Source organism: Onthophagus taurus, chromosome 11 (genome assembly GCF_036711975.1).
Source record: "Onthophagus taurus isolate NC chromosome 11, IU_Otau_3.0, whole genome shotgun sequence".
NCBI lineage: Eukaryota > Metazoa > Arthropoda > Insecta > Coleoptera > Scarabaeidae > Onthophagus > Onthophagus taurus.
In genome coordinates, this window is record NC_091976.1 from 25,899,394 (window position 1) to 25,916,634 (window position 17,241).

Below are 17,241 nucleotides of genomic sequence, written 5' to 3' on the forward strand. Positions count from 1 at the left end.
ATAATTATGTAACCCAAAAGTGTTTGAAATTGACTAAAATACAAGAATAAATCATCCTTGCGATAATTTTTGAACAAATCAAGATATTTTAGTGATCTATATCTTAAAAGAAAACTTAATCAATACGGATTCCAACATAATATGATATGGTTAGATCGCACTTGTGGAATCATCGTTGATAAGTCATCAATATCATCTTAAAATGGTTTAAAATTATACATAATCGTTTTCTTGCCATAACTTCCTTGCTTATTAATGTATTTGATAGTTTTATATCGTAAATGAAATCTTACTCAATAAGAAAGTGAACGAGGTATGATATGTTTCAGTAGAATTTCTAAGATATCTATAATTATGTAACCCAAAAGTGTTTGAAATTGACTAAAATACAAGGATAAATCTTTTCTATGATAACTTTTGAAAAAATCAAGATATTTTAGTGATCTATATGTTAAAAGAAAACTTAATCAATGCGCATTCTAACGTGATATGATATGAAAAGATCACATTTATGGAATCATCGTTAATAAGTCCTCAATATCATCTTAAAATGGTTTAAAATTATACATAATCGTCACCTTGCCATAACTTCCTTGCTAACCAATGTATTTGATAGTTTTATATCATAAATGAAATCTTAATCAATAAGAATCCCAACGAGGTATGATATCTTTCAGTGTAATTTTTAAGATATCCATAACTATGTAACCCAAAAGTGTTTAAAATTGGCTAAAATAAGTAGGATTATCTTCTTTACGATAACTTTTGAGCAAATTAAGATATTTTAATGATCCATATCTTAAAATAAAACCTAATCAATACAGATTTCAACACAATATGATATGGTTAGATTGCATTTGTTTTCTTATCGTTGTCAAATCATCAATATCAGCTTAAAATGTTTTAAAATTACACATAAATGTTCCCTTGCCATAACTTCCTTGTGAATCAATGTATTGGATAGTTTTATATCATAAGTGATATCTTAATTAATAAGAATCCCAACGAAGTTAGATATGTTTCCGTGGAATTTCTAAGATATCTGTAACTAAGTTACTCAAAATCGTTCTAAATTAGCCAAAGAAAAGTCTAAATCTTTCCTATGATAACTTTTGAAAAAATTAAGATATTTTGGTGGTCCATATCTTAAAAGGAAACTTAATCAATACTAATTTTAACGTAATATGATATGGTGAGACGGTATTTGTTGAATCATCGTAGATAAGAAATCAATATAAACTTAAAATGGTTTAAAATTATGAATAATCATCCCCTTGCCATAGCTTCCTTGCGAATCAATGTTTTTGATAGGTTTATATCATATATTAAATCCTAATTGATTAGAATCCCAACAAGGTATGATATGTTTTAGTTGAAACAGTTCAAAATTGGTTAAAGTAAGTAGATTTATCTTCTTTATGATAAGTTTTGAACAAATTAAGATATTTTAGTGATCCATATCTTAAAAGAAAGCCTAATCAATATGGATTGCAACGCAATATGATATGGTTAGATTGCATTTGTTATCTTATCGTTACCAAATCTTCAATATCAGCGTAAAATGGTTTAAAATTATGTGCAGCTACTCCTTGTCATAACGTCTTTATAAATAAATATATTGCATTGGATTATATCACAAATGATATTTTAATTAATAAAAATTAAAACGAGTTATGATATGTTTCTATTGAAGTTATATAATATCTTCAACTAAAATTTCAAAATCAATTACAAATTGCCTAAAATTTAATGGTTAATGTCCTATTCGATATCTGTTAAATAAATCAACATATTTTGGTGATCTGTATCTTAAAAGATTTCCTAATTAATATGGATTCCAACCTAAGATGTATGATGAAATCGTATTTGTCGCTTCATTGTAGTATGATCAACTATAAGCTTAAAATTGTTTAAAATTAACTTTTGTTTGTTCTTTGCCATAACTTCTTTACCAATTAATACATTTCATGGAATAATATCACTAATGATATCTCAATTAATAACGATTTAGATAAGGTATGATATGTTTCCGTTAAATTTTTAAGATATATGTTATTAAGTTGCACAAAACAGTTAGCGAGATATGAGTTTTGAATAAACTAAGATATTTTAATGATCTATATCTTAAAAGAAGCCTTAATCAAAGTGAATTGTTACTTAATATGAATTAAATTGTCATAGTCAGGTAATCAATATCAGCTTAAATTAGTTCAGGATTCCAACGAAGTATAAAATGTTTCAGTTAAATTTTTTAGATAGATAAATCGAGATCTTTCAATGACCCATATCCTAAAAGAAAGCTGAACCGGAATATACGTGTAGGTTGGATCATCAATATTAACTTAAATTGGATTAAAATGATTGTGTAAATCAAGGTTTATCAAATGATGAATCAAAGATATTTTAAGATATTCAAATATTCATAATGGTGGAATAGAAATTTGTCTGGTGCAACTGTAGAAGTTGGTATTGCGGAACGGACCCGGTGTAAATGGTGGTACGGATGTTGCGTGGACCTGTCAAGTGTCCACGTGGGTGGACCAGTGTTCTATCCGCGTTTTTACCCCGTCTCCTATCCCTACCAAGTCCATTCTCTGCTCGTTCTTCTCGCTCTTATTCCTCCTCCTTTTACTCCTTCTTCTTTTCTAAACTCTCAATGCAAGGAGTACCTCTCGAAGCTGAAATCGCAAACCTTTCTAAAGAAACAGTTCTGCTCTAAACATATTTAACTATGCACGGTAAACATATTAGGCCTTATTTGAAAATTATATACAGAGAATTAAAAAAAAATGAAATGAAACTAAGAATTATTCGTAAATTAATTTTTATATTTTTATTGTATAATCTTTAATGAATGAAGTAAGCTTTCGAAAATTCTAATTATTTTCAAACATACCGTTGAAATCGTCATAGCTTAATTTTTTAATTAAGTCGTAATGATAATAATAATAAATATATTGCATTAACGATCGAAATAGAAGTCGGAAAATCATCCATACTCGGCTTCGTTTTCAATGATAAATCTAAATTTTTATCACCTTATCGTCTGAGCCTAGGTATAAAATACACAATGACTATTTTTTTGTTTACAATGGGGAATATTTTTATTTACAAAACGTATCAGAAAATCGTTCGACTTTTTTTAAATAGGAATCGTAAAAAAGTAAAAATACTTCGATTCCTTTACAAAGAAACAATTAAGATGTCTAATACTAAGCAATTAAGAGTTATTATTTTTATAACAAAATTAATAACAAAAATTTTTTATTATAACTACAATATTTTAGAAAGAATCACTTCCGTTGCCTATTTATTTACAGATTCAAGATTGTTCTCAATTCTATACTTATTTAAAACTTAACAGGAACAAGAAATATAAAGAAAATACATTTCTTTTTCTTTTTTTAGTAATTTATAATATCAACAACAGGGAGTTTAACTAACAATTCAATAGTATACACAGTTTTGGACACGAGATATTTTTCGATATCAACTCAAAAACTTTTTACTTTGAGAATCGATGATGAAAAATGAGGATAAAAGAATCTCATGTCCAAAAGTAAAAAAAGTTAGTTAAAAGTTTAATTAAAACTTTACTTAATTTACTTAAAAGTCTATTAAAAGTAAAAAAGTCTTTTCAACCTTAATAATCGTATAAACAAGGATTTTTTTTTTAAATTGATTGGTTTTATAAAAGATATGAGTTTAATTTATTACTTTGTTTGCGGTTATGATATTTTAATTCCGACCAAATTGACCTGAAATTTAATTCTGAATGAGGTTGGTCCTTCACCTGTTATTTTAATTATTTTGGGATATGTTTTTATTTTGGAAAAAACCACAAAAAAATGAAATTATTGGTCCTAATAAACACATTTAGTGACTTCACCATCGTAATTCGGTTGCATTCAATTATTAGTCTGATTAAGTGTACTTTTTTTGGTTTCTTTTTATTTATTTATTTTTTTTTTATTTGGAGATCACAGATAAGAGGCACTCCGTAAGAAAATAAAATAATTTAAAACATGAAAAATTCAATTTAAGCTGTAAAGTTTTAATGAAATTAACGCAAACGCCGATACACTGTGGTCTAAATTTGTAATCAAAATTATTTGTTCATTATCTTATATCATTTCAAATTGTTCTGGGCAATAGACGTTCTTAATTAAGCAATTATAACAAATTTTAAGTCAGTTTCCACCACTTTGGACTTCGATGGAATTGATGGTAGCTACATGCCAATAAGTCAAAAAACTTTTCAACGACATAACTCTGCATAATTCAGTACACATCACATTTTTTGTCGGATCCAACATCACCAATTTTGCGAATATGTTTCAACACCAAACCAATCCTTTATGATGTCGTGTTAACTTCCCATTTAAAATTATCCGTAATTCCACATACAGAGTACTCTATAGTGTTATACAGAGTATTCCACGTATGATTGCGTTCGATTTATTTGAGGTTGGTAGTAAAGTAGTGGATATTGCTGTTTAGTTGTGTTAGATATGAAGGGATATTTTCTAGGTACATTGTTTTGTCATATTGTAGGGGATCATAAATCATGTATAAAAAGTTTAAATAGACCCCTACTATCCGTAAAAAAAGGCAAGGCCCCTCACTTTAGAGATCGATATCTTCGTAACCGCTCGATGGAAAAAATTGCGGTAAAGTTTATTGTAATCAGTGAACATTTCTGCGTATAACATATTAATTTGGAAATTTTCGGGTACGCGGTTTTTGTTTTAAGTGAAAAAAGTACCCGATTTTATGCCAACAACTTTGGCGATTTTTTGTGCGTTCTAGAGAGGACGTCGCGCCTTATTTCTTTATGTAGGTAAGATAAAGGCGCGACGTACTGTCTGGGACGCACGATCTGTGCCGATTGGACAGAACCCTCCTCTCCCCGCATAACTTATTTCTGTTTCTCTTTAATTTGTAATGCCATTTAATCGCTCTTAAAAAATTAGGGAGCTTTAATTTTGAAAAACTGATAACGGAATCTGACAACCAACATTATTTGGCATATTATGGTCAAATCCGCGAGGAAATCCACCCAGCCGTTTTCGACATAACGGCGTCTTACTAAACCGCGATTTTCCGCGAAAATGTATGGAATATCGAAAAAATAAAATATGTCACTCATTACGAACACATTAGGCTACAACCTGTTCAAAATTAAAATTTTTTCATACGATTGTTTTCGAGAAAAAAAATCGCAAAGTTGACAAAGTTGCCGGTACCGTAAAAAATCGGGTACTTTTTTCATTTAACTCGCGATAAAAAGAAAACCGTGGATTCGAAAACTTTCAAATTAACATATATTACGTAGAAATGTTCAGTGATTACAACAAACTTTGTCGCAATTTTTTTTATCGAGTGGTTGCGAAGATATCGATCTGTAAAGTGGGGGTCCTTGACTTTTGTTCTAGCTATCTAGCTTCTAGCATCTTTTATGCTACATGTTACAAAATTACAAAGTCGTTGACAAAAATATCCTCTCTGTTGTATCTTCGCACGCATTTTTCATGATTTCTTCTTTGTCTGCCTTCCAGATCATGGAAATGTTATTCTAATAGCTGCATAATCCAAGATTAGGTTTATGTCTCTTTCTATGTCAGCTTATTGTTTTCAAGTTATTTTTTATTCCATGTCTGTTAGTTATTCATCAATTTCCATCATTTATTTTTTAATACAAGTTGGATTTTCAGTTTTCGTTTACTTTATGGGCAGCCCCATATAGGTTGGATTCGATTGGATTGGTTGGGGTTGGGTTCGGTTATAATCCTTTATGCCGCTCCTGCATGTAAAGGGACAATGAGCCTGGCAGCTAATAACAAGCATGAAAGCATGGATAAATAAGTATGGACTACTGTGACCCAGGCATTTACTTGTCATGAGGTATTTGGGATTTATTTAAATGAGATACAAAAGGCTGAAATGGATGAGATACACTCTTTGACTGACGGGAATTTAATGCTGCAAGAAAAAAAAGCTGAAGAAACATGCAGGTGCAGGTTGCGAAAAGAAAGTATAGTTTTACTGATGCTGGAAGCGGAGGAAAAATGAAGCCCTGTGACCGACTATTTGAGGGAGGTAATGAGGAAAAGGGAACGCGATGAAAAGTTGCGACAAGTCACTCCCAAGCAACGCCCTTCCAGCGGTACCACACGCACGGCCAAAGCGCAGAAGATTTCCACTAACTTCAAGTCCTCTGCACCAAAAAAAGGTTTGTGATGTGTTGAGTTGCGTTGGGTTGTGTTGGGTTTGGTTAGATTCACTACAAATTAACTACTTGTGCTGTACAAGTGAGTCAATGTAGAAGCGAGGAGATTATAGGATACAACAGGAATAATGTCGGACCTGATAAAGATGTTACGAAGAAATATAGAGCAGAACACGAAAAGGGAAATTAAAGATGCATTGGGTAAACCCCAACGATTGGCGGAAGTTATAGGAAGAACGAAGATTGATTAATCCATAAGGAGCAAAGTAGACGCCAAGCAATCTGAAAGGGGGGAAAGAAATGTGCACTGAGGACACATAAACCCTAACAGAGAAAAGTGGGGGAACAAGATGATGAAATACAGAAGGCGACTACATACGAAGACTGGAAAAGTTTTAAGCAAACTCGATTTGGCAGAAATCAGCTAAAATAAAAGTGATAATGGTCGAAGCAACATAAGAAGTTCTACTGAGTTATCTCAGAAGCAGTAAAAACCTTGAAAGAATAGACACATCAAGAAAAATGTATATCTATAAAGAAAATGGTAGGAATAATAGTCAGGCCAATAGCAAATAGAGTCGAAATCTAGTAGGAAGAAAGGATACAAGAAAGCAAATGAAAAATCTACGAGGAAACTGGTATAGAAACAAAAAGAAGAGTATAAAATTATATAGCTAATTTCGTATCTATAAAGATGGACTATCTTGCTTTACATTTGTTAACGGATATGATTAGTTTTTCTGCATCTTCATCATTTCCGTAACCCTCGGCAGATGATGGTTAGTGCTTTGTGTCATAACGTTACCTTTCGGAGTTAATCTTCAGATCATCAGATTGCAAGAGTCCATACATAACTCAACTTTCCATTAATAGCCCTTCCTTTTTTGTTAGCAGAATTAGTTCTTTCTACTCTTGATGTTTTTGCCGTATTATTATTGTAACACGTAAATACAACATTTCCATTCTTTCATACAAAAATCGTTTGGTACGTCTTTCTGGTCACTTAACATTCTTCAGAGTGGATCAGAAAATAATATAATATAAATACCTCCCTTATGGTGTCAAATTGCTACAAATTACTGGGTTAGGTTGGGTTGAGTTGGGTTGGTGCTATAAACTTCTGCACCAATTTGAACCTACAAAAGGGGCAGAAAGGTGCATCATAAACATTTTCACAGACAGTTGGACCACCCTAAAGGCAATTCAGGCCTACACGTGTGATTCCGCACTGATCAGAGAGTGTACTAGCAAGCTGAGAGAACTCGTTAGGGGCAATGATGTTATTCTATGGTGGGTTTCAGGTCACTGAGACATTGAGGGTAATGCGAAGGCGGACAAGATGGCCAAATAGGCAACGAAAACGCCCTAAAAAAGCCACCAGGATTTTTTGACACCTACCTACGTAAAGGAACAAGACCTTGGAGCAATACTAAGGTTCATTAAGGACCTACATTTGCCCTAAAGTTTTAGAGGGCTACCCGCTCTAGCGACCCTCAGCCCGACAGCAAGAATAATAATAGGTTAGGTTGGGCTGAGTCCACCTATGACGATTAAAAGATTTGATTTCCTTTTCTGTATTTTGAACCCATCTCCAATGTACACGTAGTACACGTCACACTATTCTTTGGATTTAATGTGTCATATGTTTACTCTCAGCCTAATTTGTACAGTGTACGCCATCTTAGTTAACCATGCCGTAAAGCAGCATGTAATGTTTCAGTTTTTCACTTCTGTAGAAATCTTTGCAGACGTTCCAACAAAACATATGATTTTCACGTTTTTGAAAAACTTATTCCATCATCAAATTAGTCTTTACTTATTTTGCAAAAACCGGTATAAAGTTCTGGTAAATTTTTGCCATATCAGACTAATTATACATATAAGAATGAATGTAAATATAAATAAGTTTTAATTTTTGATTAAATTTTTAGACCACAGTGCGACATCTATTGGGCAAAATCCCACTCGTTAATTTAAATAGTACAAAGAACTCTGTTCGGCGTAATTTCATTTTCAAAAATTTTTTTGTTAAGAAGATAATTTTTATTTTGGACCCTATTAATCTACGAATAGTTTTTTTACGTTCGTAATAAGCAGACGAATGATTTATATTTGTTTAGTTCAAATTCAGAAGTCGCGTTATCAATTAGATATTAATTTAATAAATAGCTAGGTATGTATATTTTTTGTTGTGATAGAATTGCACCTAAAAAGTATTAATGTGTTTTGTGTATGTATAATTTTTATAATTTCATATTTTAAATAGTATTAAATATAAAGTGCTTTTTTTGTTGTTGTTTTTTTTAAACATTTCATTATTATAATACAAAATTCGTGTTTATTTTTAAATTTTATACAGAGAGGAATTAATTAATTAAAAATATATTCGTTTAAGGTTTTTTATGCTTTTTTTAAAAAAGGGGGTTAATCTTTTTAGCTTTGTTAATCGATGAATCTTTACGTATATCACAATTAGATATATTAGATTTTTTTTTAATAATAAATTATTTTAAATCTAGAATTACTACGTCTAAAATTATTGGAGATACAATTACAACGACGTAAGGATAAAAATAGATTGTCTCTATTAAAAGTAAATATTCATCGATTATTTTTTTTTTGTTAACCCGTCTTTTTAATTTATTAATGACACTGTTTGTTAATATCAATTCAACAAGTCAATATTTCCCTAAGATTAGATAGAAAAAATTAATCGAAAAAACGAAACGCCCTACGCGGTCTTTTGTATAATAAAGAGGCACAATCTATACAATATTGTAGAATAGTCGTTTTTTTCCTAGAAACTTTTAAACCTACAATTTTTTTTTTAATATTTATATTTTTGGTTACTTCGTACGATATAGTGTGCCCAATTTACCATGATAAGTTTTACCCTTAATACTAAATATGTAAATCTATATTGACTACCTTTACAAAAAGAAATTGTGACGCAGTTCGTTTGGAGGCGTTAAATTATGATTTGTATTTTTGATGAATTTGAGTACATTATCGAGTGCACGTTTAAATAACACATTTTGGAAGACACTACTTTTTATTTTTAGAATTGCTTTTTATTTACATCATTGAAATATATTTTTTGTAAAGCACTGTTTGTTAATTGCACTGCCCAACACAATTTATTTTTCTCATCAACCATTACGTGTAGTTTATGTTGTTTAAATTTGTTCCATCACGTCAGGATTTTGAGAAATTCTTTTAAATAGCTTTTTTACAAGTATATTAAATTTTACAGAATTTTAAAGCAACTTTTTTATAGGAAAAATTTAGGTCTAAAAATTAAAAATCAAGACCAGGAGAGCTGTTACTCTGAGAACAGCGCTATGCCACTTGCAAGACCTATGATTTGGCATGAACAAACGGATCATTTGTCTAATTGCTACTTTTGCTGCATGAAAACTTTGGGGTTCTCCAACAAAAATAAGAAAAAGATTAGTTACGATAGTGTCTTCTGCTACTCGTCCAGTACCTCATTCAGAAACCTTGCCAGTACCAAGACATATTAGGTGTGTTGAGCGAAGAATATGCCATTACAGAAGCAGAACAACAAATTTCCGAGTTATCGACCAAGGATGATGAATATTTGCCATCTCAAGAGGACGAACCTCACTTAGTAAATCAATCAGAATTAAATGAATTTATTCGAGATATAAATTTGTCAAAATCTCAAGCAGAAATACTAGTATCAACATATTTCTGCGTAATTTTTTGTACCATTTCTGTTTTGCCATTAGAAAAAATACTGGATTGATGAAGCGAAACACTTTAACCAACTTATTAATGACGTTATTTAAGTCTGGCAACAGATGTGGGGAGGTCATGGTCATACTTTGCCTTCCTCTCCTACTTTATCTCCAAAATAGAGAAAATATAAGTTGTGGCAAAAGTTCCTCCCTAATTTGGAAGATAAACGGCAAGTCGTAACATGTTCATTCAAAAACGGGTAAAGGGGATGCAGTGGAAAGAAGTGATACATGATCGTGAGACGCGGTATGTCAGTGACGCTAAAGACCACAGTGGGAGTAGTCGATTGCTGCTTTTAGAGGAAGTGCACTGCGTCACATAAGATCTAAGTGAGTATTACTGCTTTGATTTTTTGTTTAAGTGTTTATGGTTATTTTTAATAAAGGTAGTTAGAAATCGGTGCCCAATTTCAAGAATTCACAATTTACAACTTTCTTGTGAAACTCCAATGGACGATTGCTCTAGTTTAGAAAATAACAAATCTTTCAAATTTTTCTTAAAACTTCAAGTTTTATTTCTTGAAAATCATATATATTATGAAACCGTTCGAATTTGTTTATCAAAATACGTGTGAATCATTTTTGACACTTTGCAAAGGCATCTGAGTCGCCGAACATAATGCGAGCCGTAGGGTTTAACAAACCACAACTAGATCTTTTTGTATGATAACTTGGAAAAACTGATGACACAATAGAAATTTCAACCTTGTGATGAAACTGGAGTGAACTGCGTGCATAAACATTAAAAAGTTCTTGCTCCGAAGGCTGTACGTCAAGTAGGAAAGCTTACTTCTGCCACTTCTGAAGTGGCCACTTCTGGCCACTTCATACCGCCATTTTTTGTATTTCCTAGGCAAAGGATGAATGATCGGCTCATGATTAATGCTCCAGCCGAAATCGTAGGCTCTCAAGATGAATAGTGATTTTTTCTTACAATGGTTGCAGCTATTGGCGATTGGTTGCAGTTGGTACTGTACTGTAAGGTACTGTTAGACGACCAGTGTAGCAATAAGACACTGGCGGTCATCAATTTTTGCCGAGAAAACAACATTTATTTGATAAGCATACCACCACACACCAGCCATAAACTACAACCACTAGACACAACATTCATGAAGCCATTTAAGACTACCTACAACCAACGATGCGAGATGTGGATCAGAGCATCTCGTATAACCGAGTACAATATTGCTGGTTTGGTCAATGGGTTCAAATGTACAGGAATTCACCCATTCAACAGACATATATTTTCTGACCTGGGTTATTTGCCTGCAGACGTGACCAATATTCCACTAGAAGAGCCAGGAACTTTAAACGCACCAGCTTGCACCGGGGAAGATTCCGTGTATTTTACTGATTTGGCCTTTGCTGGTAGCTCATCAACTTTCTGAGCTGCAGAATTGTCTAACAACCAACTATCAGCAGTCCCAAGCCATCAAAGAACTTTGATCCAAATATTGTCCAGATTGTCCATAATTTATCCCCATTGCCCGATGCTTCCAAAAAACGGTCAGCGGCTCGGAGGAAAAAAAATGTGAAAAAAATTGAAATTCTAACATCATCACCGTACAAAATTGCCGTTGAAGAAAAAGAGAATGAAAAGAATGATAAAGACAAAAAGAAAAGGTTGGGAAAAAGGTTTAAAGCAGCAATAGGCGAGAAGTGGAAAAGCAAAGAAGGTAACATTGGAAGAACTATTTGCGTAGTGTGCTTAGAGGACCACAACGAAGACTGGATACAGTGCTCCAACTGTAGAGGGTGAGCTTATGAAGAATGTGCAGACATCCCTGAGTGTTCAGAGAGCTGTATATGCGATAGATGCAGGATGTTTTGAAAATGTCCGGTACTAAGTGCCGCTTGCAATGGTTGCAGTATTTGTTACCAAACTTTAACAAAGAAAAGAAATCTGAAATTTAGATTTGAAGCGTAGATCACCAACTACGCTTCATTCTTGGGATGCTGACATCCAACGGAATTTGTAGATTTCTGGCTGCGTGGATGAATATTTGCCATCTTAAGAGAACGAACCCCACTTAGTAAATCAGTCAGAATTAAATGACCTTATTCGAGATCTGAATTTGTCAAAATCTCAAGCAGAAATACTAGGATCTAGACTTCAAGGATGGAAGCTGTTAGCTCTAGGTACTCATATTTCCGTGTATCGTAATGGCCAGAAAGAACTGTCACAGTATTTTTTAATCAAAGAAGATTTTTCATTCTGCAATAATGTCGATGACTTGATGCTGACAATAATAAGCATAACCCAGAAGAATGGCGTCTTTTTATCGGTGCTTCGAAATTGAGTTTGAAAGCTGTTCTTCATATAGAAAAACTTTATCCATTCAACCCGGTTGGCCACGGAGTCCATATAAAGGAAACTTATGAAAATATGACTCGTCCTCTTGACAAAATTAATTACAAAGTCTAAAATGGCATATCAGCGCTGACCTCAAAGTTGTAACCTCAAAATTCCTACTATGTTATTAAAGATTGGCCAGTCACAGCTCAGTGTTCCTGGACAAAAGAATATACTGCATAATGCATTGGTGTGCATAATATCGTGTCTAAAGGATATTGTTTGTAGCTCGCGATATGTAAGGAGTCGCTCAAGATCGAGGTTCAGTTCTTTTTATACTTCGGGTACAGAATAGTATGGTTTTGTTTGGTTAAGCTGAATCATAACAATTAATACCATATCAACCCAAAGCTGCTCAATACATTACAGCGCCTCGTTCGCAGCCGACCTTGGCTAAACATGATGCAAACACTCCGTGACATCGTCTGATTAAGTCTAAGGTTGGTTCTTGCTGACTACGTTGCTAAATATTGGTCAGTTAGGGTTCAGCATATTCCTGGACAAAAGAATATACTTCATAAGCCATTAGTGGAACCTAATAAAATATTTCTACAGCCATTGCACATAAAATTAGGTTTGATGAAGAATTTTGTCAAAGCAATGGGTCAGAATGGTCGTGGATTTCAAATGCAAAACTTAAAGAGGGAATTTTTGCAGGACAAATTAAACGTCTACAACAAGATGCACAATTTGAAGAGACTTTAAATGACTTGGAACGTGGTGCTTGGAATGCTTTTAAGAGTGAGTCCCAACATTTTCTAGGAAACACAATTACATAGCAAATTTTAATGCAAACTTCTTAGAAGTTATCATAAACTGAGCTTTAATAGAGCCTTAAAATACATTTTTTACACTCGCACTTGGATTTCTTTTCCCAAGAAGAAGATTTCATCAAGACATTTCTGTTATTAAAAAACGTTATTAGGGCAACTGGAACAGTGAAATGTTAACTGATTATTGTAGAACATTGATATCAGAAAGTACTGAAGATTTTAAGACAGCACAATAGCATACAGTTAAAAAACCTGACGTGCCAGAATAAATTTGTTTTTATTGTTATTATTACGACTGCAAGAGAAAGTAAAACTACATGGTTACTTTTTAGATCGATAAAATCGTGGTGAACAGTGAATTCGATATTTTATTTTAGAATAAAAATTTGTTTGGTAAAACGTAAAATGTGAGTGAGAGAATAATCAATTTAAATCCTACAAGGGTTTAATTTTAAACAGACGAAATAATTTAATCCCAACAACGCGACCAATTGAATTCCGTTCATTGTTGTGATAGGTCGGTTTTCACCTCTAACGTATAATTCTCCAATAATATTTACCCATCGCGTCCCTACCTGTAGATAAATTTAACAAACCAAACATTGGTTGCAGTAATTAATTTTCTTTGATAAATTGATACCAACGTTATTAATACCTCATCTAAATCTAATATATTTGTGTCCAAAGAAGATTAACTATGTATATATAAACGTTGGAATGTAATATAATTCGACGCCTCCATCACCACCTACTCTTAACTTACTTAATTTACTTACAATAGTAATAACAATATTAATAATTGTATTTATTCGACGTTATTAAGGAAAAAAAAATGGAAAATTATTTCACCATCGATCGAATAGGCGAGCGTGTAACGTGTGTTATTGCTTGAAAAATACTACTTGACTGAAATCGATGATTTTTACAGGGACGAAGCGCGATTTCGGCGTAATCTCGTTTTCCACACAAAAATCTAAATTTCACTTCCATTTAAACGTCATCTTCAAGGCTCCTAATAGCCACTTGCTGCTTTTGAGCGAGGGCATTCAAAACGTAGGTTAAGGAATCCAGCTTTTTATCCATATTTCCCAACTGCAACAAAATAACAATCGCACAATGTAGCCAGATTTAACTCTTTAAAATCATTCAAGCAGAAATTTAATTTGAACCGAAGTAAATCGAGCAGGTAATATTAAGTCGTCGTGAATAATGTAAATCGATGAAGTTCGAAACCCATTATCATTTAAAACGAGAAATTTGAGTTAATCTTATAAGAGTCTCAAGTTGACATAAAGGAATGTAAATAATTCAGTAAAAAATATGATTAATTTTCGAACTATTGTAATTATGTGAGCGTGTGGATTTGAAGCCATTAGTTATTCATTATTGGGAATAATTGATTATATCGAAACGAACATATGTGGGTTTTTGAGTTTCATTGATTGGAACTTTATAAATTATTAACGAAAAATAGTGGTGTTTTTTTTTTTGGATTCCTTATTAAATTTATTTTTCTGGAAACTGCTTTATAAAACAAATAAGATAAAGGAATATATGTATATTATGTATCTAAAAAATTCAAGAACTAAAATAAAAAAAGATTCCGAAGTAAGATTTAGAAAAAATGGATGGACTTTGCTGATTATAGCGGTGAAGAAGACGATGAGGAATTAATTGGGAACGATGAAAGAAGATAAAAAAGTTAATGAGCATACTTTCCAGAATATTCTCAAGGATACATTAGGGATGAGAGTCTAAAAACCAAATTCACAGTTCTTCTTGTTGACATGTTGGGTTGAGTTTAATTTTTTTTTGTACGATTTTTGTTTTGCCACAAGAAAAAGTAGTTGATTGATAAGGCGAAATACTTTAACTAACTTGACTCATCATACTTTGCCTTGCACTTTATCTCTAAAATAGGAAATGTATAAGTTCTGGCAAAACTTCCTCCCTAATTTGGAAGATAAACAATGTATATTATGTATTTTATATAAAGTGTTATGTCCATATTGCTGCAAGCGAAATCTGAAATTTTAAATAACTGAGCATTTAGTCTGATAAATGTCAGGACGCCTGTTCTTGATTCTTATTCCTTGGATGCTGACATTCAACTTTTATAACAGCTCCTCAGCGGTCTATCTGGAGACCTTGCTTTGTTTGGTCTGAATTTTTTGCCGATTTTGTTCTGATCATCAGCTATTCTATTCACGTGGTCTCTGTTCTCTTCTTCTATCTCTGACCCATCTCACTACATTTTCCCCTTCGTATTAACTTATATCTTCGTTTCGCCTATTATTGCCGGAAGTATCTTATTTTATTCTTAATGGACATATGCTTGTTCCTCCAGATGATATCTCTTAGGAAGCCTGATATCAGGGTATCGGTCTTTTATATTTCTGTTGCTGGTAATGTTAGTTCTAAGGTATTTAAAGATTCACACAAGAAGTAAGACTCAATGATCCCTATTTATCATTTTATGCACTAAATTGTCTCATGATAGTGAAACAAGCATAAAGAGGACTCTGTTGGGTTGGGTTAGGTATATTTCTGTTGCTGGTAGTGTTAGCTCCAAGGTATTTAAAGGTAATTAACTGTCTGGTTGTAGCTAACTTACAGCATATTGGTTCTTTGGACATTGTGAGGGATTCAGTTTTCTGTACAGATATGATCGTGTTAAAACTTTCTGCCGTTTGCTCATGTTTCTCAGCATAGCATATGATTTTGACATAGTGATGATCCTATACTATGATCCTATCCGATAATGAGTATCCTTTGCCTGTGGCTTTGACTTCGTTAATTATTTACAAAAAAAAACTTCACCTGCGCAAGCTGCTTGGTGGATTGAGTAGCTCAGTGGTTGATGCTGCCAGTCCCAAGTCCGAATAAAGGAGAAGGGTTTACAAGTAAGGTTAGCATCCTACCTCCAGTAAAAGAGCACAATGCTCAACTGGACAAAAAAATTAATGTTTCAAATTTATTAACGAGTTTCTTCTTTGAAGAAGTAAGGCGCAATGGTCCCTATTTATAATTTTATGCATTAAATTGTCTCATAACAATGAGACAAGCATAATGAGGACTTGGAGGATTGTTTTCATAGTAATAACTCAGGTTTTGCTGGACAACGAAACCATATAAATGGAAATGTGCTTCGGGGATACTTTTTCAAGGTTAAGACATCGCGGTATCTTCACTTTGAGATTTTAAATAGAAGTGAAGGTCCAGTAGTATGCTTTGATCTTGACATGACCTTGAAGTATGCTTTGATCTTGACTTCAAGATCTCTCCGAAGATGGAGAATTGGGGAAATCACCAGATCGAGGTTAAGTTTGCACTTAGAGTATGGAATGGTATGATTTCGTCCGGTTAAGCTGAAGCATAACAATTAATAACATATCAACCCAAACTTGCTCAATACATTGCAGCGCCTCGGTCGCAGCTGACCTTGGCTAAACATTAACCAAACAATTGCTGCTCGAAGTTGCTGATTTGGTAATAGTAATTCAAAATTGATCAACACTATTGAAATATTACGAATTTTGGCAATTAATCAGAATCCAAAGTCCTTATTCTAAAAATTCTAATAAGATATAGCCTGTATTCGAATGATATGAACTTTTTAGTCGACTTTAGTCAACTTGAGTTTTTTGAGTTTAATTAGAATAATTGGTATTAAATATTAAAAATTGATTTATGTTTTAATTGAAACTAATAATATTCCTTTATCTTATTTGTTTTAGTTTTATTTTCCTTTAAAATTAATAACTGCTTAAATATTTGATAAAAAAGTTATTTACTTACCTGTTGCTCCACCCTGTAAAGTCTCGCTCCAACCGTCATAGGTTTCACATTTCCTACCCTATCAATCCCAGCCAAATAACTTCCAGGTTTTCCAAGAGTTTGGTCCAGCCTTCGTTGCAATTCTTTTATCCTTACCATCATATTTAAATGACCTTGACTGTATTGTTCTATAACGTCCCTAACATCATAAGGTTTCCTTGCTTGTTGAAATTTTCTCCTTGCCACGAAGTATTTAATTTTTCTTATGGCCCTTATCGCGTTTTTATGGGCCTCAGTTAACCTATCAAACAAAGACCTTCGAAACATGTTAAAAACTAAACTCTC

At 32.8% G+C, this 17,241-nt stretch overlaps 1 protein-coding gene across 5 annotated transcripts in view; it reads right to left on the reverse strand.

Moving 5' to 3' along the window:
* Nucleotides 1-2,807: 2,807 nt before the first annotated feature.
* The window catches only part of LOC111415520 (potassium voltage-gated channel subfamily KQT member 1-like), an 81,362-nt gene continuing 66,928 nt past the window's right edge, over nucleotides 2,808-17,241 (reverse strand). For 4 of the 5 annotated variants that reach the window (XM_071199971.1, XM_071199970.1, XM_071199969.1 and 1 more), the window contains 2 exons: nucleotides 16,918-17,212; nucleotides 2,808-14,211 (listed from right to left, as the gene is read on the reverse strand). In XM_071199971.1, the coding sequence (XP_071056072.1) occupies nucleotides 14,110-14,211; nucleotides 16,918-17,212 (397 nt within the window). In that variant the 3' untranslated portion in view covers nucleotides 2,808-14,109. The remainder of the gene's footprint in view (nucleotides 14,212-16,917; nucleotides 17,213-17,241) is intronic. The other variant, XM_071199968.1, reaches the window with a different exon arrangement.